The sequence below is a fragment of the Aythya marila genome, assembly GCF_965140915.1.
Source record: "Aythya marila genome assembly, chromosome: 3".
Classification (NCBI taxonomy): domain Eukaryota; kingdom Metazoa; phylum Chordata; class Aves; order Anseriformes; family Anatidae; genus Aythya; species Aythya marila.
In genome coordinates this window covers 96,841,202-96,865,146 of record NC_139044.1, presented here as the reverse complement: position 1 = coordinate 96,865,146, position 23,945 = coordinate 96,841,202, and the positions used below count along the sequence as shown (strand labels likewise).

General features: G+C 39.1%; 1 protein-coding gene across 1 annotated transcript in view; it reads right to left on the bottom strand.

Annotated features, from left to right (window-relative positions):
* The window catches only part of CSMD1 (CUB and Sushi multiple domains 1), a 1,184,580-nt gene that overhangs the window by 23,132 nt on the left and 1,137,503 nt on the right, over positions 1-23,945 (bottom strand). Inside the window, exons 56-62 of the mRNA XM_082756691.1 lie at positions 22,305-22,478; positions 20,305-20,487; positions 12,930-13,106; positions 11,032-11,211; positions 9,676-9,849; positions 8,601-8,774; positions 6,207-6,280 (exon numbers count right to left, since the gene is read on the bottom strand). Of these exons, the coding sequence (XP_082612817.1) occupies positions 6,207-6,280; positions 8,601-8,774; positions 9,676-9,849; positions 11,032-11,211; positions 12,930-13,106; positions 20,305-20,487; positions 22,305-22,478 (1,136 nt within the window). The remainder of the gene's footprint in view (positions 1-6,206; positions 6,281-8,600; positions 8,775-9,675; positions 9,850-11,031; positions 11,212-12,929; positions 13,107-20,304; positions 20,488-22,304; positions 22,479-23,945) is intronic.

Here is a 23,945-nt window from a genome sequence, read left to right as displayed (position 1 = left end):
CAGCCGTAGCTAGGCGATAATGGTCTCCACCAGGCACGGTGCGCTCTCCAGGAAGTCGGTACACACCCAGACCGACTACCCGTTAAAAAATGCCGCAGTTCAGGTCACCGGATGCAGGGAGTGTCTGAGCCTGTTGCTGCCATCAGCGGGAGGCAGAGAAACTGCGTGCGTGAGGTGCGAGCAGGTGGATGACCTGGTCCTCATGGTGGCGGAGCTCAAGGAGGAGGTGGAGAGGTTGAGGGCCATCAGGGAGTGTGAGCGAGAGATAGACTTCTGAAGTAACTCCCTGCAGGGCCTCAAGGAGAGGTACCGAGGTGAGACTCCTCAAATGGGGGTGGACCCCCTGCCCTGTAGCCGTCGGGCAGAGGGAGGGGATCTGGGAGTTCAGGAGGAATGGAAACAGGTCCCTGCTCGACACCGCAGGCGACGCCCTCCCCTTCCGGCCCCGCATTCCCAGGTGCCCTTACACAACAGGTTTGAGGCCCTGGAGCTCGACAGACCAGTAGCTGAGGAAGAGGTAGCAAGTGTTCCCAGGAGGATGCCTAGGGCGAGGAGGTCGACTCCACGCCTCAGGACTGCCTCCACCAAGAAAGGGTTATTGTTGTTGGAGACTCGATTCTTAGGGGAACAGAGGGCCCTATTTGTCGGCCTGACCCTACCTATAGGGAAGTCTGCTGCCTCCCTGGGGCCAGGGTCAGGGACGTTGCCAGGAAGCTTCCCAACCTGGTACGCCCCTCTGACTATTACCCTCTTTTGATAGTCCAGGCAGGCAGTGACAACATTGAAGAGAGAAGCCTGAAGGCTATGAAAAGAGACTTTAGGGGGCTGGGTCGGTTAGTGGATGGAGTGGGAGTGCAGGTGGTGTTTTCATCCATCCCTACGGTGGCAGGGAGGGGTTCAGAGAGGACACGGAAAGCCCACCTGTTAAACACGTGGCTCCGGGGCTGGTGCCAACGCAGAAATCTTGGGTTTTTTGATCATGGGGCACTTTACTCAGCACCTGGCCTGATGGCCGCAGACGGGCCCCTATCTTTTAGGGGAAAAAGGATCCGGGGCCAGGAGCTGGCAGGGCTCATTGAGAGGGCTTTAAACTACGTAGGAAGGGGGATGGGGCTGAAGCTAGGATTGTTGGGGCTGTGCCAGGGGGAACGATGGCAAGGCCGGAGGATAAGGCAATGGCCCAGCTGAAGTGCATCTACACCAATGCACGCAGCATGGGTAACAAACAGGAGGAGCTGGAAGCCATCGTGCAGCAGGCAGGCTACGACTTGGTTGCCATCACGGGGACGTGGTGGGACCAGTCTCATGACTGGAGTACTGCAATGCCTGGCTATAAGCTCTTTAGAAGGGACAGGCAGCACAGAAGGGGTGGTGGAGTGGCTCTCTATATTTCGAGTCTTTCGAGGTTGTAGAACTCGAGGCTGGGAATGACAAGGTCGAGTCCCTTTGGGTTAGGATCGGCAGGGACAACAAGGCTAGTGTCCTGGTCGGGGTCTGCTATAGACCGCCGAACCAGGATGAGGAGACGGATGAGGAATTCTACAGGCAGCTGACAGAGGTTGCAAAATCGTCATCTCTTGTACTCGTGGGGGACTTCAACTTCCCTGACATATCCTGGAAGCACAACACAGCCCTGAGGAAGCAGTCTAGGAGGTTTCTGGAGAGCGTGGAAGGTAGCTTCCTGACGCAGCTGGTTAGTGAACCTACCGGGGTGGTGCCCCGCTAGACCTTCTCTTCACAAACAGAGAAGGACTGGTGGAGGATGTGATTGTTGGGAGCTGTCTTTGGCAGAGTGACCACGAAATGGTGGAGTTCACTATTCTTGGCGAGGCCAGGAAGGGGACCAATAAAACTGCTGTATTGGACTTTCGGAAGGCTGACTTTGAGCTGCTCAGGACACTGGTTGGTGGAGTCCCTTGGGAGGCAGTTCTGAAGGGCAGAGGGGTCCAGGAAGGCTGGGCACTCTTCAAGAGGGAAATCTTAATGGCGCAGGAACGGTCTGTCCCCACGTGCCCAAAGACGAGCTGGCGGGGAAGAAGACCAGCCTGGCTCAACAGAGAATTGTGGCTTGATCTTAGGAGAAAAAAGAGGGTTTATAATCTTTGGAAAAGTGGGCAGGCCACTAGGGAGGACTTTAAGGATGTAGCGAGGCTGTGCAGGGACAAAATTAGGAAGGCCAAAGCTCATCTGGAGCTCAATCTGGCTACTGCCGTTAAAGATAACAAAAAATGTTTCTATAAATACATCAACACAAAAAGAAGGACTAAGGAGAATCTCCGTCCTTTACTGGATGCGGGGGGTAACTTAGTTACAAGAGATGAGGAAAAGGCGGAGGTGCTCAATGCCTTCTTTGCCTCAGTCTTTAGCGGCAATACCGGTTGTTCTCTGGATACTCAGTACCCTGAGCTGGTGGAAGGGGATAGGGAGCAGGATGTGGCCCTCACTATCCATGAAGAACTGGTTGGTGACCTGCTACGGCACTTGGATGTGCACAAGTCGATGGGGCCGGATGGGATCCACCCAAGGGTACTGAGAGAACTGGCAGAGGAGCTAGCCAAGCCACTATCCATCATTTATCAGCAGTCCTGGCGATCGGGGGAGGTCCCAGTTGACTGGCGGCTAGCAAATGTGACGCCCATCTACAAGAAGGGCAGGAGGGCAGACCCGGGAAACTACAGGCCTGTCAGTTTGACCTCAGTACCAGGGAAGCTCATGGAGCAGATCCTCCTGAGAGTCATCACGTGGCACTTGCAGGGCAAGCAGGCAATACGGCCCAGTCAGCATGGGTTTATGAAAGGCAGGTCATGCTTGACGAACCTGATCTCCTTCTATGACAAAGTGACGCGCTGGGTGGACAAGGGAAAGGCTGTGGATGTGGTCTACCTTGACTTCAGCAAGGCTTTTGACACCGTCTCCCACAGCATTCTCCTCAAGAAACTGTCTGCTGGTGGCTTGGACTGGCGTATGCTTCGTTGGGTTAGAAACTGGCTGGATAGCCGGGCCCAAAGAGTCGTGGTAAATGGAATCAAGTCCAGTTGGAGGCCAGTCACTAGTGGCATCCCCCAGGGCTCGGTGCTGGGGCCAGTCCTCTTTAATATCTTCATCGATGATCTGGACGAGGGCATCGAGTGCACCCTCAGTAAGTTTGCAGATGACACCAAGTTAGGTGCGTGTGTCGATCTGCTTGAGGGTAGGAAAGCTCTGCAGGAGGATCTGGATAGGCTGCACCAATGGGCTGATGTCAACTGCATGAAGTTCAACAAGGCCAAGTGCCGGGTCCTGCACCTGGGGCGCAATAACCCCAAGCAGAGCTACAGGCTGGGAGATGAGTGGTTGGAGAGCTGCCAGGCAGAGAAGGACCTGGGAGTGATGGTGGATAGTCGGCTGAATATGAGCCAGCAGTGTGCTCAGGTGGCCAAGAAGGCCAACGGCATCCTGGCTTGTATCAGGAACAGTATGACCAGCAGGGCTAGGGAGGTGATCGTCCCCCTGTACTCAGCTCTGGTGAGGCCGCACCTCGAGTACTGTGTTCAGTTTTTGGCCCCTCGCTACAAGAAGGACATTGAGGTGCTTGAGCGGGTGCAGAGAAGGGCGACGAAGCTGGTGAGGGGCCTGGAGAACAAGTCCTATGAGGAGCGGCTGAGGGAGCTGGGCTTGTTCAGCCTGGAGAAGAGGAGGCTCAGGGGCAACCTTATCGCTCTCTATGGGTACCTCAAGGGAGGCTGTAGCGAGGTGGGGGTTGGTTTGTTCTCCCACGTGCCTGGTGACAGGACGAGGGGGAATGGGCTTAAGTTGCACCAGGGGAGTTTTAGGTTAGATGTTAGGAAGAACTTTACTGAAAGGGTTGTGAGGCATTGGAACAGGCTGCCCAGGGAAGTGGTGGAGTCACCATCCCTGGAAGTCTTCAAAAGACGTTTAGATGTAGAGCTTAGGGATATGGTTTAATGGGGACTGTTAGCGTTAGGTCAGAGGTTGGACTCGATGATCTTGAGGTCTCTTCCAACCTAAAAATTCTGTGATTCTGTGAAATGCAGATTACTCTACACTGCAAAATTCAGTGAATGACTTCAATGGACATTAAAAATAGGCATTAGTTTCAAAAATAGCTACTTAAGTTAACTATACAATTAGGTACCTAAAAATAGATTGTCATCATGATAGATGTTCAGCAAATGTAACTTCAGGTCTTCCTGAAATGTCTTGGGAAATCTACTGCTATTGTTAAAGGTCAAATTATTGACATAGCTTTGTAGACATATCTATTTATTACTATTTTTAAGCATATTAATCTCTCTGTCTTGCCAAGGACACACAGCATGTCTAGTAGAGAGTAGAATAGAGTCTAGCTAGTTTTGATTGTCATTTTGATTCATGTAAAATTACCAAGTGTGACACCAGTAAGCTGCAAATATTTCCTCGCTGATCCAAAAGATGAAGAAAAAAAAAAATCTTGTCTAGGTTCAAGGTATAGGTAAAATATAACTCTGTAACTAACAGAGTTATATTTTTTTTCTCATTTTACTGGAAAAAAAAAAAAAAGTAAAAACAAAAGCAGTCTACTCTTTTTGTAATTCTTTAATGAAAAGAAAAAATACATTGGAACTATTTGCAATAGTCACAGGGCAGGGAAACAGGAATGTCATAAAATGAAGTAGGACACCAGATGAATTGGTCAAGAAGTGATGTTTGTAGGTTGGGAAAAAAACAAACAAACAAAAAAAAACAACTATGAAAGTCAGCTGCCTGTTATCAAACCTGTTAGTAATAAGGAAAGACTGTTAAAATTTATTAAATTTGGTTAAGTCATATAAACTGGCATACTTACATATGCAAATGAAAAATAATCCACCTCACTAGTATTAAGGTAGGTCTACATCTTGTTTGTAGCAGTGATCCAACCACAGTAATGTCTATATGCACAACTTTAACATGGTTATTACTATTTGAGTTTGAGAATGAAAGCAAGTTTTTGATAAAGATTATGTCTAGAACAGATGAAGACCTACTATTGCTTCTAAAAGTGAAGTATTCAACTGAAATTAGATCAATGAACTGTACAGTATAGTTCTTGTATAAATATCAAAGACAACTAATAAAGCAGATTAAAGTGGGAAAGGAAAACAAAGCAAAACAAAACAAAACAAACAGACTAAATTAGGTACAAAGATTAGAGCTGTTTTTGAAGACATGACAGAGAGAGGTACAAGTGCAAGATGCAGCAACTGCACCTATTACTAGAAGATCCATCCTGGGAGTGAGGCCACAAGACATGGCTAGGGGAAAAGTGCCTGGTCACTTGTGAGCCAGGCAGGAGTTGAAGGTGAAGAAAGAAGCTCACAGCTACAGAAGTGACAGACAGCACAATTGCAGCAGAGGGAGGGCATAAGCATGGGGATTTACAGATATGTTTTTTTAAATAACATTTCTAACTTGATCATAATACCATGTGGCACACTGTCCTAGGTTCAGAAATAATCAGGAAACCCAAGCAGCACGTATTTCAGATTCTAATCACAATATTTGTACCTGAAGAATCTACAGGCATTAAGTTAATCAGTGTAATAACAACTGTGAATTGGTCATTTTTGCATCTACTTTTATTTTCTCAGTCACTTTTATGACTGTCACGTGGTAAACTAATATCCTGTGAGGAATTTGGAAATTATAAAAAGGATATTCATCACAAAGAACATGGATCCACCACACAGAATGATTTTGTCTTCTCTGACGTTGAATAAAATGTAACATAAATTGCTAGTTTAAGAAAGCCTCTTTCTGACTTTTTCTCAAGGACTACATGGCCTTTGGATCAGACAGGTCTTCAGTTGTTAGGTATTTACTGACTATTCATCAATGTAAGAAAGAATTATGATCATAAAGCAAAGTAATTATATCATGTCATATCATATTAGGTAATCAATTTATAAATAGTCCTCCCTATTGAAGTCTCCTGAAGGATTGAATACATGATATATTGCAAGGTTAGAAGTTCTTTCTTTAAACTGCATTAAAACAAACAAACAAACAAACAAACAAAAAAAAAAAAAAAAAAAACACCTCAGAATGAAGCCTAAGCTTTTATTAAAAATTAGTGGAAATTTCCAAAGGTTTACATTAGACAATGATGCCTACATATAATTCAATATGTCTGAGGTTATTAAATGCATCCTCAATTTATGAATCTAATAAATAAAAGAAAGAATTACCTCATAACCTCTGGAACTGTTTTGTATTCCAAAATGTGGAGTGCCAGGGTCGGTACATGCATTGTGAGCTGGATCTAATATAGAATGTGAAACATGACATATTATTATTGCATAGAAAGATTAGCCTAAAATTGTTTGCAAAGATTAAGTCATGTCATCAATGTCTAGCAATGACAAGAATCACATTTTTTAATGCACCTGTGTATTTCTATGTATTAAACTCATATTTCCAATTACATTTCAAAGATAGATCACAGTACTGTTTCAGTACATTGCCAATATTTAAGGGTATTTTTTGCAGGTACCTTTGGCAATGTAGACTTCAAAATTAGGATTGCATTCATTTTTACTAAACTTCTAAACTTTTTTGAATACATAGCATATCTCATCCTCCTGAAATACCATCCACAATTCAGATGGAACATACACAGAAGTATTTTCCTTCTTTTCTTTTCCAAGCAACAACTGATTAAGTCAGATTTCTAACCAAAATAAAAGAAAACGAATCAAAAAAGCTGCTTTTTTATAGCAAGTCAAGTGTTTCAAACGGACTATTTTCTCAGCTGTTGTTAGAGAATAAAAATATAGCCCTCTTCCCAAACAAGAAAGGTTTAGCTAATTATATGATCCTAATTTTCACAAGTATATCTTAACACAGCCTGAAATTATTTTTGACATTTCATCAATGTCCCCTTTGCATTCTGATGGTGTATTTTCTTAAAGCATGTCCTTTCAAATCCACCAGGGGATGGGATCCAATCTGATGAATCCCTCTGTACTATGTGATTCCTTCTTGGCAACCAAGTCTGCTTTTGTGATGACACTGCGATTTGAAGAATATAATTTGGGCCTATATTTCATCTGTAACAATATTTAGCTTTCTGTAAAGGAAAAACTGATACATAAAACTGACACATAAAACATATGCCATTTCACTCTCAGTCAACTTCCATTTTCAGGATTGACCATCATTAGAGCATTACAATTCAACTGGACTGATATTTACTAAAAGCTCCAACACTTTGGTAGACATTGACCTAGCATGCAAGAATAAAAATTAAACATATTTAGCAGCTCAAGGACTTCTTACAAATTATGATCAGCTGGAATACTATTGATTATAGAAACATGAAGTCAAATTGACTTTTTAAAGATTCAATCTTTTTAAAGATTTGTTTCATCTGAAAAATCAGTGGGGGAAAAAAAGAAAGCATCCTCACACTGTTTTAAGGAAATGACAAATATCCAGGAATAGAACAGCTTGTCATCATTTGCTATTATATGGTATTTTAGGCAATAGTTCTATTGTTCACAGATCTTAATTTTCAAATTGCTTAATAATGATATCTGTAAATATTTCAGGTGCTGCTAGGTTTTCCTATTACAACAGCATAAAAAGTACTATGTCTGATGCAGTATTTTTCATCTATTTCTATATTATGCTATATAAACAGAAATGTCATTATTACAGTTTCAAATTTGATTCTTCACATTTTGTTTTTGTAAACCTTGTCTCACTTAAAAAAACAGATTGCCCAATTCATAAAAACTATGGACAGAAGGAATTATGAATTAATTTTGAAGAATTGTATTGAGTGTTAACATTTTAATTTACAAATACAGGCTGCTTTCAATAGTCACACTTGCCACCTTCTCCCAGAGTATGCAGCCCGGCTCTTGCATAGAGCCAATATATCAGCCACAGGAAAACTTATAATTGGGCTACTGTCTATATCTGAAAAGATTTATAGAAATATCAAAGAGGACTTTTCTATTATCACACCAAAATCATTTTCTCTAGCAAGTCACCCCAAGTTGGATCAAATACTGATGTCAGTGGGAGTTACAGGTGTCCAGCATTTCTCTCAGTTAATCTGATTATGTAACAAGCTAAAAGCCTACCACTTGCACATCAGTCAATGAGAAACTGATAGTGCTTGGCAGTTTATCAGAATTTCAAAAGATCAGACCCTGGACGCCTCATCCTTTTGAGCTGTACCAGTCACTTTCACAAGTTCCAAAAAGCTTTTTCATTTAGGATAGATTCTGACAAATGCCTTTAACTATCCAGTGACAGAACCCAGTCTTTAATCTACCAAAGTCTTCTGTGTATCTAAAAGACTAAAAATAGATGGAATAAATTTATGCACTTGCACTTACTGACATTCTGCATTTCCAGCAGACAAGCAATCATGTAAATTTACAAATTACTTCATATGTGATTGTGTTTATCCTAGGTTTTTTATACTCAAAATATAACCTTATTTATCTAGTTCTTTTTATATTACACAGAAGTTTTCTATATTTGGAAAGGTAATTGTTAGGCTTATGATAGTGTAATACTTTATCAAGAACATTTTCAGTAGAATCAGCACAAGAAATGGTAGTTAATACCAATGCATGTTGGTTGTATTCCACTCCAAGTACCATCTGCTTGGCAGAATCTTCTTGAAGAGCCTATCAGAATAAAAGGGGGTCTGCACTGAAAGCTAACTTCAGATCTGTAGGTGAAACTCTTTCCATTGAGGCGTCCTTCTGCTGGGGTACCAGGATCACCACAAAACACCGCTAATATATAAAGAAGGAAAGAAAAAAAGAAAGTTATTACAACTGCATGTGCTTCATCTGATGCTCAGAATTATTCTCCATTGTTTTAGGTGCAAGTTGGGCATACAGAATATGAGTGCAAATGCTATGTTCATTTATCTGTAGGATTATAGCTCAAATAAATTCTTGGCAGCCATTTAAAATTAATTGCCACTGTTATAGTTATTATAAGCATAAAATGTAACCTGGAAAGATAGGCCTTTTAATTGAGACACTTTAAGGCTGATTATACTTGGATGACAAAGTAATTTCAAAGTAGACAATGTTAAATATATCCATTCACCCTCAGGTAAGATGGCTGGAAATTTTTGACCTAATTAAGTAAAGGGAAAAATGTTTTTCAGAGTCTTGACAAGACTTCAAGCAGTGGAGAAGTTGACAGGTTTAGAAGAAGCTGGAAAACAAACAGTGACAAGATATGAAGGTATATACTTGCCTTAAAAAAGAAAAATGGATTAAGAAAACAGGGCAAGGATATGAGCTTAAGGGCTAGGAACCTTGTTTTCACCTGTTAATGGAAATAGAAACAGGGAACTAGAAAAGGAAAAGTGTAAGTTAAAATTTTAATCATGTTCACCACAAGTCAAATTCAGAACATTCAAAAAGATTATCCAAAAGGAAAATGGTAATGGGGCCAATTAGGTAACAAGATGGAGGTGACTTTTGGGAAAAGGAAGACCATGATCTTAAATGGGTACAAACAACCAATTTAATAATGAACTATGCTTTTTGGAAGAAGGAAGAAGAATCTTGCAGTAGTCCATGGTGGTATAGCCAACTACCTTTTGAGCTGTAAGAAGAAAAATAACTGTAGCCTGAGACAATTTGGTGAAGCCCTATACAATGTATCCTGAAAACTTACGCAAACACTGTGGGATGTCTCCTCGCCATATTCCTCGACCCTCGCAGGAGAGAATAGCTGTGTTAGATAGCTGATAGCCTTCTGCACAGCTGTAACTCACACTGGCACCCCAGCGATAATCAGATCCTTCCACTTTCCCATAGAGTACTGGTGGAGGGGGACCACAGGTGATAGCTGAATCAAAAAAAGAAGAGTTTTAATTTCAAGATTTTATAGCAGTTAGGAGAATGCAACATCATATTTTGTTATACTTTCGTAACTAAAAAATAAGTAAATCTATGCTGTTCAGCCAAAAAAAAGAAAAAAAGAAAAAGAAAAAAAAGATCTGTGTTGACAAAGCAGCCTGTAATAGACAGAAATGCAATTTAAATACAAAAATACTACCTCTAAGCTTCGGAAGTCCCTGACCTGTTGCTGGAACCTTACCTAGTTCTGAGTCACTTCCCTACAAATTCATCAGTGATCATTGCTGGAAACAGGCTACTGAGCTAGGCATAATACTGTTAATATGTTAGTATAAATATTTGAATTTTATTTTAAATTAATTTTGCAACACTATTCAAAACCCTTATGCAGGTCTGTTCATTTACTTGTTCCTTTTCTTCCTTCCTTTTCAGAACACATGGACATTGGCTTTGTTCATAATTATGTGCCAAAGATTCTTTAGAACTACTCTGATGTTATCCAGCTTCTGAAAGTGTGCACAAAATGATGCAACCTGGAATGATCAGGTTTACATTTATACATCAGTTTTTTCAACAAAGAGCACGTTCACTCAGCTGGTGATTTCTACAACAGAAAGTATGGTCTGACAACTACACAGGCCAAAATTTAATTATAGGCACTTTAAAGTGCTAGTGGATGTGGTGGCAGTCTAGGTCCTTTATAAGGAGCAGATGCCCTGGGCTGTTGTATTTAATCCCTAAACTGAAGTAACAGTGCTCAGAATTTTCACCAGACTTCCTTATTCCTTAAAAGTTTCTTCTTATTATTTTGCCATTTAATCCAAGATAAAAGAGCCAAAAAAGGAAAACGGGTACTTCATTCCTATTTTTTTCAGCTGACCACTCCAGTAATCTTCATTGCAGATTTATTTGGTTCTACTGTCATCATTAGTGTCAGTATTTTAACTAATTTTGTACCATGATATATATACTACATAAACACAAATGTTACACAAATATGTATTTGTATGTTTTAGTTGCATTTGCATGTTAATAATCCCAGAGAAGCTTTGACAATTTATTTATAAAATGTAGGTATATGTTTATATACAAATATAGATTTATTTGTTTACTAGTGAATTTCATATATAATATCAAAATAGCATTTGCCAATTATTTTTCAAATGCACACCTTTGCAAATTGGTTTACTCTGGTTCCAAGTGCTGTCCTTTATACAACGCAGGGTAGATGAACCAGAAGGCTCCATCAAATATCCTGGATTGCATTGATAGCTGACTGTCTTATTAAAGGTGAAATCATTTCCAAACTGGATGCCATTTGCTAATGCACCTGGATCTCCACAGCTGATCACTAGCAAGAAAAAGAAAAAAAAAAAAGTGTTTTTTTTTTTTTTAAAAAAAGAAACAAATAATGAAACATTGAACTGTGTATAGCTAATGTTCCTTTTATAGTGCACAAACCAAAAACAATTTTGAAAAATATATTTTGAACAAAATCAAAAACTTAATAACTTTTTCTAGTTAAGAATGTGTATTTGAGGTTTGCAATATAATAAGGCAAATGTGATGCTAAAATACAATAAATTTACTAAATTTTAGAATCACGGAATGGTTTGGGTTGGAAGGGACTTCACCTATCATCTAATGCCAACCCCCCTGCCATGGGCAGGGACGCAACCCACTAGACTAGGTTGCTCAAAGGCCCATCCAACCTGGCCTTGAACACCTCCAGGCATGGAGCATCCACAGCTTCTTTGGGCAACCTGTTCCAGTGCCTCACCACCCTCAGAGTAAAGAATTTCTTCCTAACATCTAATCTAAATCTCCTCTCTTTTAGTTTAAAGCCACTTTTCCTTGTCCTATCACTACACTTCCTGACAAAGAGTCCCTCTACAGCTTTTCTGTACCCTTTAGGCGCTGGAGGCTGCTATAAGGTCTCACCGGAGCCTTCTCTTCTCCAGGCTGAACAACCACAGCTCCCTCAGACTGGTGTCACAGGTGAAGTGCTCCAGTCCCTTGATCATTTCATGGCTCTCCTCTGGGGCCACAGGTTATTTATCTGACATTACTTCTATCGAGGAATGAGATTAGGTTGGTTTTCTAACATGTTGTCTATGTTGTCACCCTTCCATACTTCCTCTCAGGGTCATGAGTGACCAATAGCCTTTGCCACCCCTTTCCCCCCATCCCAGGGTGTCTGTGCTTAAGGCCAGCTCTCTTAATCTGCTGACATGTAACCTGGGAACAGAGTGCAGTGGAAAGAGCTGAGAGCTGTGAGAAGCTTAGTCCACGGCCTCCCACTTTGTCTGGTAGCTGCACTTAAAGCCTCACCTTTGGTCTTTGAGCCACATTGCAGTTATGCCTATGCCTGGCCACGTACCCCACTGACTAGACTATCAGCTTGCTCTGGGACCTGCCTTGCCACATGCTGACTTGCCTGGGGATCAGTGAATCATGCTTGACCCAGGTTACTGTCACTGGACCTGCTCTGCCCTTCTTGCTTGGTACTGTGGGTCTGGCCTCATCAGCAAGGTCACTGCACTTGTTGGCCTTGCTGCCCTCCTCTGCTCTGGTGGAGTAGCTGAAACTCACTGCTCCCTGACCCCTTAGCAGGATGAGATCTGGCTCAAATGGCTCACAGTATAAACTGGTGCAGCAATGTAGCCAACTAGATAAAATCTGATTTAAACCTACCTGTGCACGTAAGCCACAAAAAAAAAAAAAAAAAAAAAAAAAAAAAAAAAAAGCTAAAGAAAACTCTAGACAAACACTTATTCTTAGGAATAATGTCATATTTTTAATTCACAAAGCATTCATAAGATAAAAACATACAGAAAAGTTACCTATGTATCCATCTTAAAAATATATTTCTGGCAAAATATAGCATATATTAAGATTGAAATGTACCTTTAAGCACATCAAATATTTATGTATCACAAGACAGAGGAATGGGAAAATTATGGTGGTTTTTTTTTTTTTTTTTTTCAATCTAGCAAAATAATAATTTTCAGAAGCAGGCTGGCAATCTGAGCACTTCAAAGCTTTAGAAGAAGAAAGTTTATTTCTGACCTGTGCAGTCTGGAGCAGTGCCAGTCCATGTCCCATTAGCAGTACAATGTCGAGTAGTTAGCCCTGAAGTTTTGTAACCTTCCCAGCAGGCATAAATGACTGAGCTGGAGAATAATATTCCATCACTGTATATTATCATACCATTGGCTGGAGTGCCAGGGTTGCCACAAGATACAGCTGTGAAAAAGGTTAAAAAAAATAAATATTCCATGACTGTTGATTAGCTGGAAAAAAAAAAAAAAAAGTCAATTTTTAAACAGCCTTCCTTTTTAAAAAAATGTTCTAGCAAATATTACTAAGAAAATGGTTAATGGGTGCAATTTTTAATTAATATCCTGACAGACCTATGCCTCTGATTTGCTCATAGGCACATTTTTCTATTCCCTTCCTGTCTCCTGGTATCTCCTCTTTCAAGTGTAAAAAAATATATAGAATCACTTCTTTCGTGAATCAAGAAAAGAACAGATGTTCAGTATTGGTATCAATATCAATATCTATTGAGCACCTGTAGCTCTACATTAAGACAATGATGATGCTTCAGCTTCATATATCTGAGATTTAGAAAGTGGTTTACTTTTATTAAGGTGTTGTTTTTTTGCCAGCAGACCAGACAATCATGGGAGAAGAATTTGTTTCTTTGCTTGCTTGCTTGCTTGCTTGTTTAATTATTTTTCCTAACATTTCTGTAAGGCATCTTTATTTGACCATCTCTGCAGAGAAGACACTGGCAAAAGTATCATAAAATTCCAGTTCTGGGCAGACGTTACTCCTCTTCATATGAATAAAATAAAAATAGCATGAGGTTAAGTGATTAGCTTGGGAGAGATAAATCAAACTTTTTCATTCAGTCTTCCATGAAGCTTGAATTGGTTTGTGAGACTGAAAGAATATACTTAAGATGACTTTTCCAGAGGTTTCAAGAGCTGGCAAGAGTTTCTTCTCTTCCTACAACATGTGCATGCGTGTGCACACACACACACAGTCTCTAAAGGTGTTAAATGTTCAGTCTAACCTAATGATATAATCAAATATAAGATTAAATTTAATGGCTTGGAATAAAGTGGTGGGATAAACCTGGCTAACAGCCAAATGCCCACCCAGCTGCTCCTGCACTCCCCATCCTCAGAGGGAAGGATGCCAAAGCTCATGGGTCAGGAAAAAGACAGAGGAATTGCTTACCAATTACCATGTCAGCCTAACAGACTCAACCTGGAGGACATTAATATAAAACATTGCTAATTGAAATTGATTTGGACAGAGACAAAAGCACAAATATTACAACAACACTTTTCCTCTCCTCTTTCACAAAATTAACTTCACTTTTTTATTGCAGGCTTCTCTAATAACCTGCCAAGAGGTGTGAGGAGGTGGTAGGGCTACATTTACTACACAGCAGTATGGTGTAGAAACTGTTGCTCCTACTTTCTTATTGAACTAGAGGAATTCCAGTCAGAAATTTGTCAGGAATCTGACAAAACAAATTAGAGACCATTTGTAGATACTGGTCAAGGTAAAACATTGACATGCATTAGGAAAACTTGGATGCATTCATGAAAACCAAATGTATTTATGGAATTTACACAAGGACAATGAGTCTTCAGATGCTTAATATTTGACAAAACAAGAATTTGCAGTAATTAACTATAAAATAATCCTTACAATATACACATAATATTTATTGCTTTTCCTCATATTTGCTTAATTCAGTTTATCACACTCTGAGAGCAATCAAGTCTTCCCATTTGTGCTCATAACAGGATCACAGAATCACAGATTCACAGAATGGTTTATGTTGGAAAGGAGCTTTGGAGTTCGTCTCATCCAACCACCTTGCTCAAGCAGGGCCATCTGAAGCCAAAAAGGGAGACTCCATAACCTCTCCGGGCAAACTGTGCCAGCATTTAGTCACCCCTAGTCACCCTTAGTAACAGTGAAAAAGCGTTTCCTTATGTTCAGATGGGAGTTCCTGTGTTTCAGTTTGCACCCATTGCCTTTGGGCATCACAGTAAAGAGCCTGGCTCCAAACTCCATGCACTCTGTCTTCGTGTATTTATATACACTGATATGATCTCCCCTGAGCTTTCTCTTCTCCATGCTGAACAGTCCCAACTCTTTCAGCTTCTCTTCATAGAAGTACTCCAGTCCTTTAATCATCTCTGTGGCCCTTATTGGACTCTTTCAAGTATGTCCATGTCTCTCTTTAATAGGGGAGCCCCAATACTGGACACAGCACTCCAGGTGTGGCCTCACCTGAGTAGAGGATCGCCTCTTGTGACCTGCTGGGGATACTTTGCATAATGAAGCCAAGATTATCATTATCCTTCTTTGCAGCAAGGCCATATTGTTGGTTCATGTTCAGATTGGTGTCAACCATGATTCCCAGGTCCTTTTCTACAAAACTGCTTTCCAACTGGGTGGCCTCCAGAATAACAGTTATAATTTAATAGTTTTAGATTACAGGATTCTGTTAAACATAATTTGCCAAATAAAAATGATTCAGACTATTACTGATGTCTGCAATCATTCATAAATGTCTTTTTTTTTTTTTTTTTTTTTTTTTTTTAAATGAGGCTTTATTCACTTTTCACATTTAAAACTTTGAAGAGAAAAATTCAGTAGGATGGAATTTGAAACTTCTGTCATGAGTGGAAGTAATAGCAGGAAGCATAAAGTGAACTATGTTGGTGGTGATACACAATTGTCAATATGGAATGATCAAAGAAAGGGTGCACAGCTTTTAAACCTTAAGTTTTAAAACACTCTAACTCCTTCAGGAAACTGGCATAGCTTTTGTTATCTTCATTTCCATGAACTACGCTCTCTTTATATTCACCAATGAATGTACCTGTACATGGAAAATAGCCTTAGATACATTTAACTTTGATTTTGTGACCATGGTATTGTTCAACCATACCAACAGGAGCACGCAATCACTAACTTATCATAACTAAGCTTATACAAATCCTTCTAAGAAGTTACATGTCAGAAAGAACACTTTAACTTCCACTGTTTTATTATTGTTACTATTGCTGTTACTGTAAAATCATGATTTTAAAATGACATGGAAGGTCTACCAAGTTAAAATTATTATTATGGCCTTCAGATAGGAGTAAAAAGGAAGAGGTGTATTTCTCATAATTACTTCAACTTCATCATTTTGTGGGCTAGACAGAAATACAATACCAGACTCCCTGCTTTTCTCTGCTGTAAGACTGTTACAGTTGTCTCTATATGGTCCTGGTTGCTTTGTAGGCATCCCAATCTGCTCTTAAATCATCTGTACTTTTGGTACAAAAAGACAGAAAGACAAAAAAAAGACAAAACTTTAAAGGATTTGTCTTTAGATTTACTTTGAATTACTAAGGCACTCAGTAATCACACAATGTGATACAACTGTATTCTAGCTATCCAGTATTTACTACAGATTTGGCTGACCTGAGTCTGAACTCAAAAGGGTTGTGTGAAGTACTCTGTAAAGACTATGTATACACTGACCTGTAACCGCTCACTGCAAACTTTACTGCAGCAACGTTTAAAATTACTTTTGCTTTTGCTATTGGAGAACCACAACTCCTATGATCTCTACTGATCAAGATATATTGAGCAATAGTCTCCTATAACCCACTAAAACCTCAGCCAAGAAAATAAAAATAGAATATACACTGGATTTTTTTAGCTGAAATATGCTTCATAACAGATAATCAAAACAGAAGCAGACACAAGTGCTTTTGTTTTACATGTGGGTAACTGACCACCAATATGTAATGTATAACATAAATTTCCTTAGGAGTCTAAAATAAGTTGATTGCAAATTGTTGTTAAATGACATGGATACAACTGGCACCCCAAAGATTAAAGTAAAATGTAAGGAAATGAGATCAACTTAAATGAAAAATATAGATACTGGTGTTTATCCATTACTCCCAGCTTTAGGTTACTTAACATTATTCCCAGCTTTCGGTTACCTCCTCGGATAAGGAATCCCAATGTGATAGTCAAAGATCCTGTCTCTTTCTGGACATAAGTGAAATCAGTCTACAGACAGAACCCTGATATGATGAATCCCAAAAGGATAAGACAGCCCTTTTTATTGCAAATTGTCATCCCAAAGCCTGAAGATGGTAGAGATTACTAACAGAAATGCCATGTTTTTTGTTGATTTCACTGCCAGCTGCTACTTCAATTCTACGATTCTATGTTTAGTTCTTTGATTTTAGTTCCATTTGTGCAGATCTTCTTGGTTCTGTACAGGTTCTTTCTTGATTCTGTACAGGCATGATATTCAGTGAAGGCAATATAATAATAATGGCAATGCCAGAACTGGCATGGAGCCAGGGTTATCAATTCTGATGTAACTTTCAGCAAATGGTAATTTTAGTAGTTCCCTTCCTTCCTTCTTCTCTTCTGCCTATAGGATAATACGCATTGACAGGAAACCTTTTAAATATTCTTGGGTTTTATACGCATTTTGGGGTCTGTAGTGATCTATATCAATTTATTTAGCAGGTGCTAAATCATAGAATCATAGAATATCCCAAGTTGGAAGGGACCCATAAAGATCATCAAGCCCAACTCCTGGCACTGCATAGGTCTGCCCAAAAGTTTAGACCATGTGACTAAGTGCACAGTCCAACTGCTTTTTAAGTTCAGACAGGCTTGGTGCAGTGACTACATGCCTGGGGAGCCTGTTCCAGTGTGCAACCACCCTCTCGGTGAAGAACCTCTTCCCGATGTCCAGCCTAAACTTCCTCTGCCTCAGCTTAACACCATTCCTGCAGGTTCTATCACGGTGTTTACAGAGATTCTGTAAAGCAGGTCACCTGCCTCTCCACTCCCCCTCGCAAGGAAGTTACAGATCGTGATGAGGTCCCCCCTCAGCCTCCTCTTCTCCAGGCTGAACAGGCCCAGTGCCCTCAGCCGCTCCTCATACATCTTCCCCTCTAGGCCTTTCACCGTCTTTGTCACCCTCCTCTGGACACTCTCCAACAGTTTAATGTCCTTCTTGTACTGTGGTGCCCAGAACTGCACACAGTACTCGAGGTGAGGACACACCAGCACAGAGTAGAGCGGGACAATCAGACTAGCGATGCTGTGCTTGATGCATTCCAGGATACGGTTGGCCTTCCTGGCTGCCAGGGCACACTGCTGGCTCATATTCAACTTGCTGTTAACCACAACCCCCAGATCCCTCCCAGCATCTCGTCACCCAGTCTGTATGTATAGACAGGGTTGCCCCATCCCAGGTGCAGGACGTGGCACTTGCTTTTGTTAAACTTCATGCGGTTGGTGATCGCCCAGCTCTCCAACCTGTCCAGGTCTCTCTGCAAGGCCTTTCCACCCTCATCAGAGTCCACAACTCCTCCAAGTTTGGTGTCATTGGAAAATTTGCTCAGAACACCTTCTAGTCCTATATCCAAATAATTTATAAAGACATTGAAGAGGACTCGCCCTAAAATGGAGCCTTGAGGGACCCCACTAGTGACCATCCGCCAGCTGGATGTGGCCCCATTTACCACAACACTTTGAGCCCTGCCCATCAGCCAATTGCTCACCCATAGTATGATGTTTCTGTTAAGTTGTATGCTGGACATTTTGTCCAGTAGGATCCTATGGGAAACTGTGTCAAAAGCTTTGCTGAAGTCCAAAAAGATCACATCGGCTGTTTTTCTTTGATTGACTAGAAGGTTGATCTTATCATAAAAGGCAGGACCTTTGTTAGGCAGGACCTACCCCTCATGAACCCATGTTGTCTGGGACCAATGATTGCATTGTCCCCCAAGTGCACTTCAATAACTTCAAGAATCATCTTCTCCATAATTTTACCAGGCACTGACGTGAGACTGACCGGCCTGTAATTGCTAGGGTCTTCTTTCTTACCCCTCTTGAAAATTGGCACACAATCACTCAAACAATCACAGATTCAAAGAAAGGGATTAACACACTAAGATCTTATCCAATGTGTGACTTCCTGACGGGTGGAAAAAATCTCAACTGTGTTTATTGGCAAGCTGAGATAAAGCCAGTTATAAACTCAGAGGGTTTGGAAACCCCCATCTTGTTACTGTGGCATGCATTACACACAGAGTGTACAGCCTAAAAGATGGTCTCCTCCTAATCTCTTTGTTACTTATACTAAACAAAAAACAATCCAAGCAGAAGAGAAAAAGGGAAAGAAAGGTTTCTTTCTTTTTTTTTTTTTTTTTTCCTCTTTCTGGAAACATAATGTTGAAGAAAAAGAAAAAAAAAAAAGAAACAAAAACAGCAGCATTTCACACAACACTGATGGTCACTGCTTGCTGCCATACTTAATGTCTTCATGCAGGGACAGAAGAAAGGACATTGAACAACTTATATTTTCTACTGTAAATATTGATCCTGTGCCCACTGACATTTCAAAACAGCTATGGTGATATCTACTCTGACAGAGAACCAGTCTGTGCTGAAGGATACTGAAAAAGAACCATTGTTACATGAGGAGACTGTGATAAAATCCCTAAGCAAAAATCATCATGAATTTGTTAAAGATATTTTATCCTATCTGCCAGTTGATAATTTAGTATAGCAGACAAGATAGTACAGAATCCATCAACTCCAATGAATTAGATAAACTAACTTTTCAAGCATTCTTGGAAAGGAAGAAGTCATTTTAAAACTTTAGTTAAACCATTACTGGTTTTCAATTCTGACAGTGCATAAAAAGAATAAAAGTTTTTTATTATATATTTTTAAATTTTATTCTTAATTGTGTTTTCCAGAAATATTCTTTGTTGCTTTTATTCTGAAATAGCTAGCATAAAAACAATCCCTTTCATAAAAATTGTCTAATTTATGTAGAGAAATATTTGTTTATTTGTACTTAGTTAAGAAAACAACATTATTTTTTCATTTGTTCAGTCCTTGATGTATAGACACTACACAGAAAGATAATATGAAAATACTGTATTGCTAGAAGATGAATGACAGATTTACTTATCACTCCATTTTCATATTTTCAATCAGTACCATTTAATTTTACTTTTAACTTAGATATCTATTCTCTATTTCAAGTCTCATTATTTGTTTATTGAATTATTTTCTCAAGGATTTTTTTTAATAAAAAATATACACTCCAAAAATAAAAATAAAAATATACTTATATATATTTTTATATATTTATATATAAATATATTTATAAATATACACTCCAATATACACTTAGTTTGGACTTAGGTTTTTAAACAAAGCATTAAATGCTTGCAAACTGTATAACATTTCTGCAGAGATATTTGAAAGCATATTTTTTGTCATATAATTTTCTTTCTAATTAAATAATAAAATTTCGTTATTAAGGTTATTCAGTGGTGTCATAAATGCCAATGGTGTCATCAATACCTACCTTCACACACAGGCTGTATACCTGACCAAGAACTATTAAGCAGGCATGTTCGTTCTGCAGATCCTCTCAGCTGATAACCCATTTCACAGGAGAAACGTAGCAGACTTTTTATTTTGAACTCATCCCCTAGTCTAGACCCATGAGCTGGTATTCCTGGATCATCACAATAGCCAGGATTATTTCCTATAAAAAACAACACAGAAGAATTATTGGTACAGAAGTTATACACAACTATTCTCTGTTGTGGTAGTGGTACTATTCTCTCTTGTGAATAGTACTACTAACTGGATTGTTTCTATTACAGTCAATCACTTTTCTTCCAGGTGTCATAAAACCAAAGATGAAAATGGCATGTATTTTTAACCTACTTCTTATCTCAGACGTAAACAGACCTAAACATAGAATTTGATATAAATGAGAGAGAAAAGATAATTTACACAGGAATACCTACAGAATTCCTTGTTTACAAGAGGGTGTCAGACCAAAATCAAACTTAGAAAATTAAATTCTGCATCAGTAACAATGTTTTAGTTGCACTAGATATGTTTTCATTTCTGATGGGATGATGACAGTAGTCTTTCATGGTTAAAAAATCTATATTTTTATAATACAGACACAAGTCTATAAAAAGTCTCTAAAAATATTATCATACTGAGGACTGTTATCTGAAGAGTCTCAATTGCTACAGATTAGAATTTCTTTCTACCAGAATAAGAATGTTCCTCATGGTAGGAAATGTTGGGTAATAGCACCAGAGGGTTCTGACATTTAAAATTTTAAAGTCTTGATGCAATCTCAGATCCGGCACCTTTCACTGGACAAAAAGGTGACTGACATAAACCTGAGCTTAAGATAAGCAAGAAAAGGCCAATTCTGTGTGGAAATTATCCATATGACTGTCCTGCAGAGATTTCTTTCAGGTTGAGGCATAAAGACCAAGAGAGCAATGAGCCCTAGAGCAGTGAGAAGACTCTAATTAAACGTTCTTCTTTAAGCAATAGAGAGCAGAAAATATATGTGAGTGATTTAAATTTGCTTCCTTTCCACAGTGCTTCAAATTCTGTTCTGCGTCTTTACAAGAGTCAGTTTGTGAATGGACTGTTGTCCAGGAACTCTAAATAAGAGTACAAAATTTAAATATCTTACACCTATTTGAATTAATGAATAATGGTCAAATCTGAATTGAACCACACTGAATCAGGTGGGCTTAAGGGAAGATATAAGAAGATTTTATCATGAGCAATAATGGAACAATTTTCTCATTAGACAATTTTCTTCCACAACTTTACAGGTAATTGCTTTCTTGTATTCTGTAGTGTATAGGCTTGTTTCTGTTATAAAACTTATTACTATGCTGTGGATGTACTTAATAGCCAATCCTCATCTGAACTCTTGACTTCAACTAAAACATGCAATGTTTTATGGCTCCTTCGAAATTTGCATAGTTAGTCTGGGGGGGAATAAACTGTTCATGAACTTCCTGGCAGCACTAAAAACACTGCAGAGGTTTATGATATTTGCACATTGCCGTGCTAATAAAGAACGGCATGTTTTTCACTTTTCCTGTAAGTGAAAAAACGAACATAAGGAAGGAAGTTTACCAGCCAGTACATTTGCCGTGGTGTTTTTTAATCAACATTTTTATATGTAACAATCTATATTTACACAATAGTGAATAAATGCATACATGTAAAGAAGAACTCAGTTTTAAACAGTGTTTTGTCCATCTACTTACTGCAGCATCCAATTGTATCATCTAACTAAAGAGCAAAGGTACTACAGTAATGACAAAGAGAATTGGAGCAAATTTTTTCAAATATTTCGATAAATGGTTATAATTTATCTGAGTGGCTTTTGGTGAAATTAAAAGATAACTGGAAAAACAAACTAACAAACAAACAAACAAACAAAAAAAAAACATACCACAAATATCTAACTCCAGTTAAAATTGCTTGAGAATACCCTTATTCATGTAATTACAAGGTGGTTTGTACAACTACCTGAACAGTGAGGGAGAGTACCACTCCAGTGGCTATCTTCTTGGCACTCCCTTGTAGAATTTCCTATGAGCCTTCGACCCGCTGTGCAAGAATAGTGAATTATGGAGCCATATGTAAATTTATCTCCTGAAAGAACTGCATTGGCAGGTACCCCAGGATGTCCACAAGAAATGGCTAGCGGAGGAAAAAGCACAATATTGTAAGACATTTTTATGGCACAAAATAAGCATATTATAACCATTACGTATAAAACCAGTGCAAAAAATAAACTTATTTCTGGATTTCTGCTCTTTCATATTTTAAGTTTCACTGTCACTGTAGATCGCTTACTTCATAATACTTGATATAGAAATTATATGGAAAACTAACTACCCAGGTTTCCCTGGAGTTATACAGAACTCTCCTTCCTCATTCATTTCTATTCATTGTCCTCACCTAAAAACTACACAGATCTTTTCTGTTAAGGCTGGGAAACAAGAAACAAAAGTTTAATGTTTCAGTGTGCATCTTTATTACAGATATAGTAATGTTAAGTAGCTTTATCATAACTATGAAATAACTAGAGGCAGTTTAGGTAGTACAAATAAATAAAAATAATAATAATAATCTGTATTTGAGCAATGTGTTGCTCTAAAGTGAGCAAGAGGAAAATGAGTTACTCATCATTCTGGTAAATTATGAATCATATTTATGCTTAAGTTAATGTGTACATTTTGTTTGAGAAAAAAAACACCTCTACTGTTTTGCTATAGAATAACTTGCAAACAAGTAGTTCAGAACTGTTGTATGAGGAAACATGGAAACATGTCATTTGAAGGTGAGGCAGAAATAAAATTCCGAATGCTTTCTGTGTAAAGCTTAGGTCATGCAGTGGAGAGAGAAAAATCAAATATATGTTTTACATAACTGTAGTAGTCACTCAACTTAAACAGACAACCTCTTCTTAAGGAAGAGGTACTGAGCTTGAGAAGCCTTAAAAGTTACTTGAGTATATGATCTATGTGTCAAACATATTTTTAAAAGAAAGAAAAAAAAAGACTTAATTATGAACAACTTCTGATGACTATTGTTTCTGATGTTCATCAAAATTATTTGTGTTATAGTTGGTCCCATGATAATATCGAACTGACTGCAGGATGGATTTCTGCCAAAAGGCATGGTCCTGACCACTTTTCTTCCACAGCTGTGTGTTTCTGCTGCTTTCCCTGAGCTGGCACAAGTATTCATGTGGCAAACAGTAACCAAATCAGGACACTGATCTGGTTGAACAGTACTCCCACCGAAATAATAACAATAATTAAAAAGTGTTTAGTTTTAGTTTTCAGCTAGATCAATTACTTTAATGAGCTTGCTGCGCTACCATGCAAATGCGAGTCCTGCCACAATTCTGAAGGAGCTGCAGTGGAGGAAAAGGAGAGGTTAATGGAAACATCAGAGTTTTTGGAGGAAAAATCATGTAGATAACCTTAATGTGTTCGTATAATTATTTGTAATGAGCAGCATAAAATTTTCCTAGCTTAAGAAGGAGAAAATAATCCATTTCTAAGCAATGGTGCTTGTGTACTGCCTTGCATGTAAAAGAGCAGTGCATTTCTACTTTTCTACTTTTGAACATGAAATGTTCACAGTAAACATAGTGTC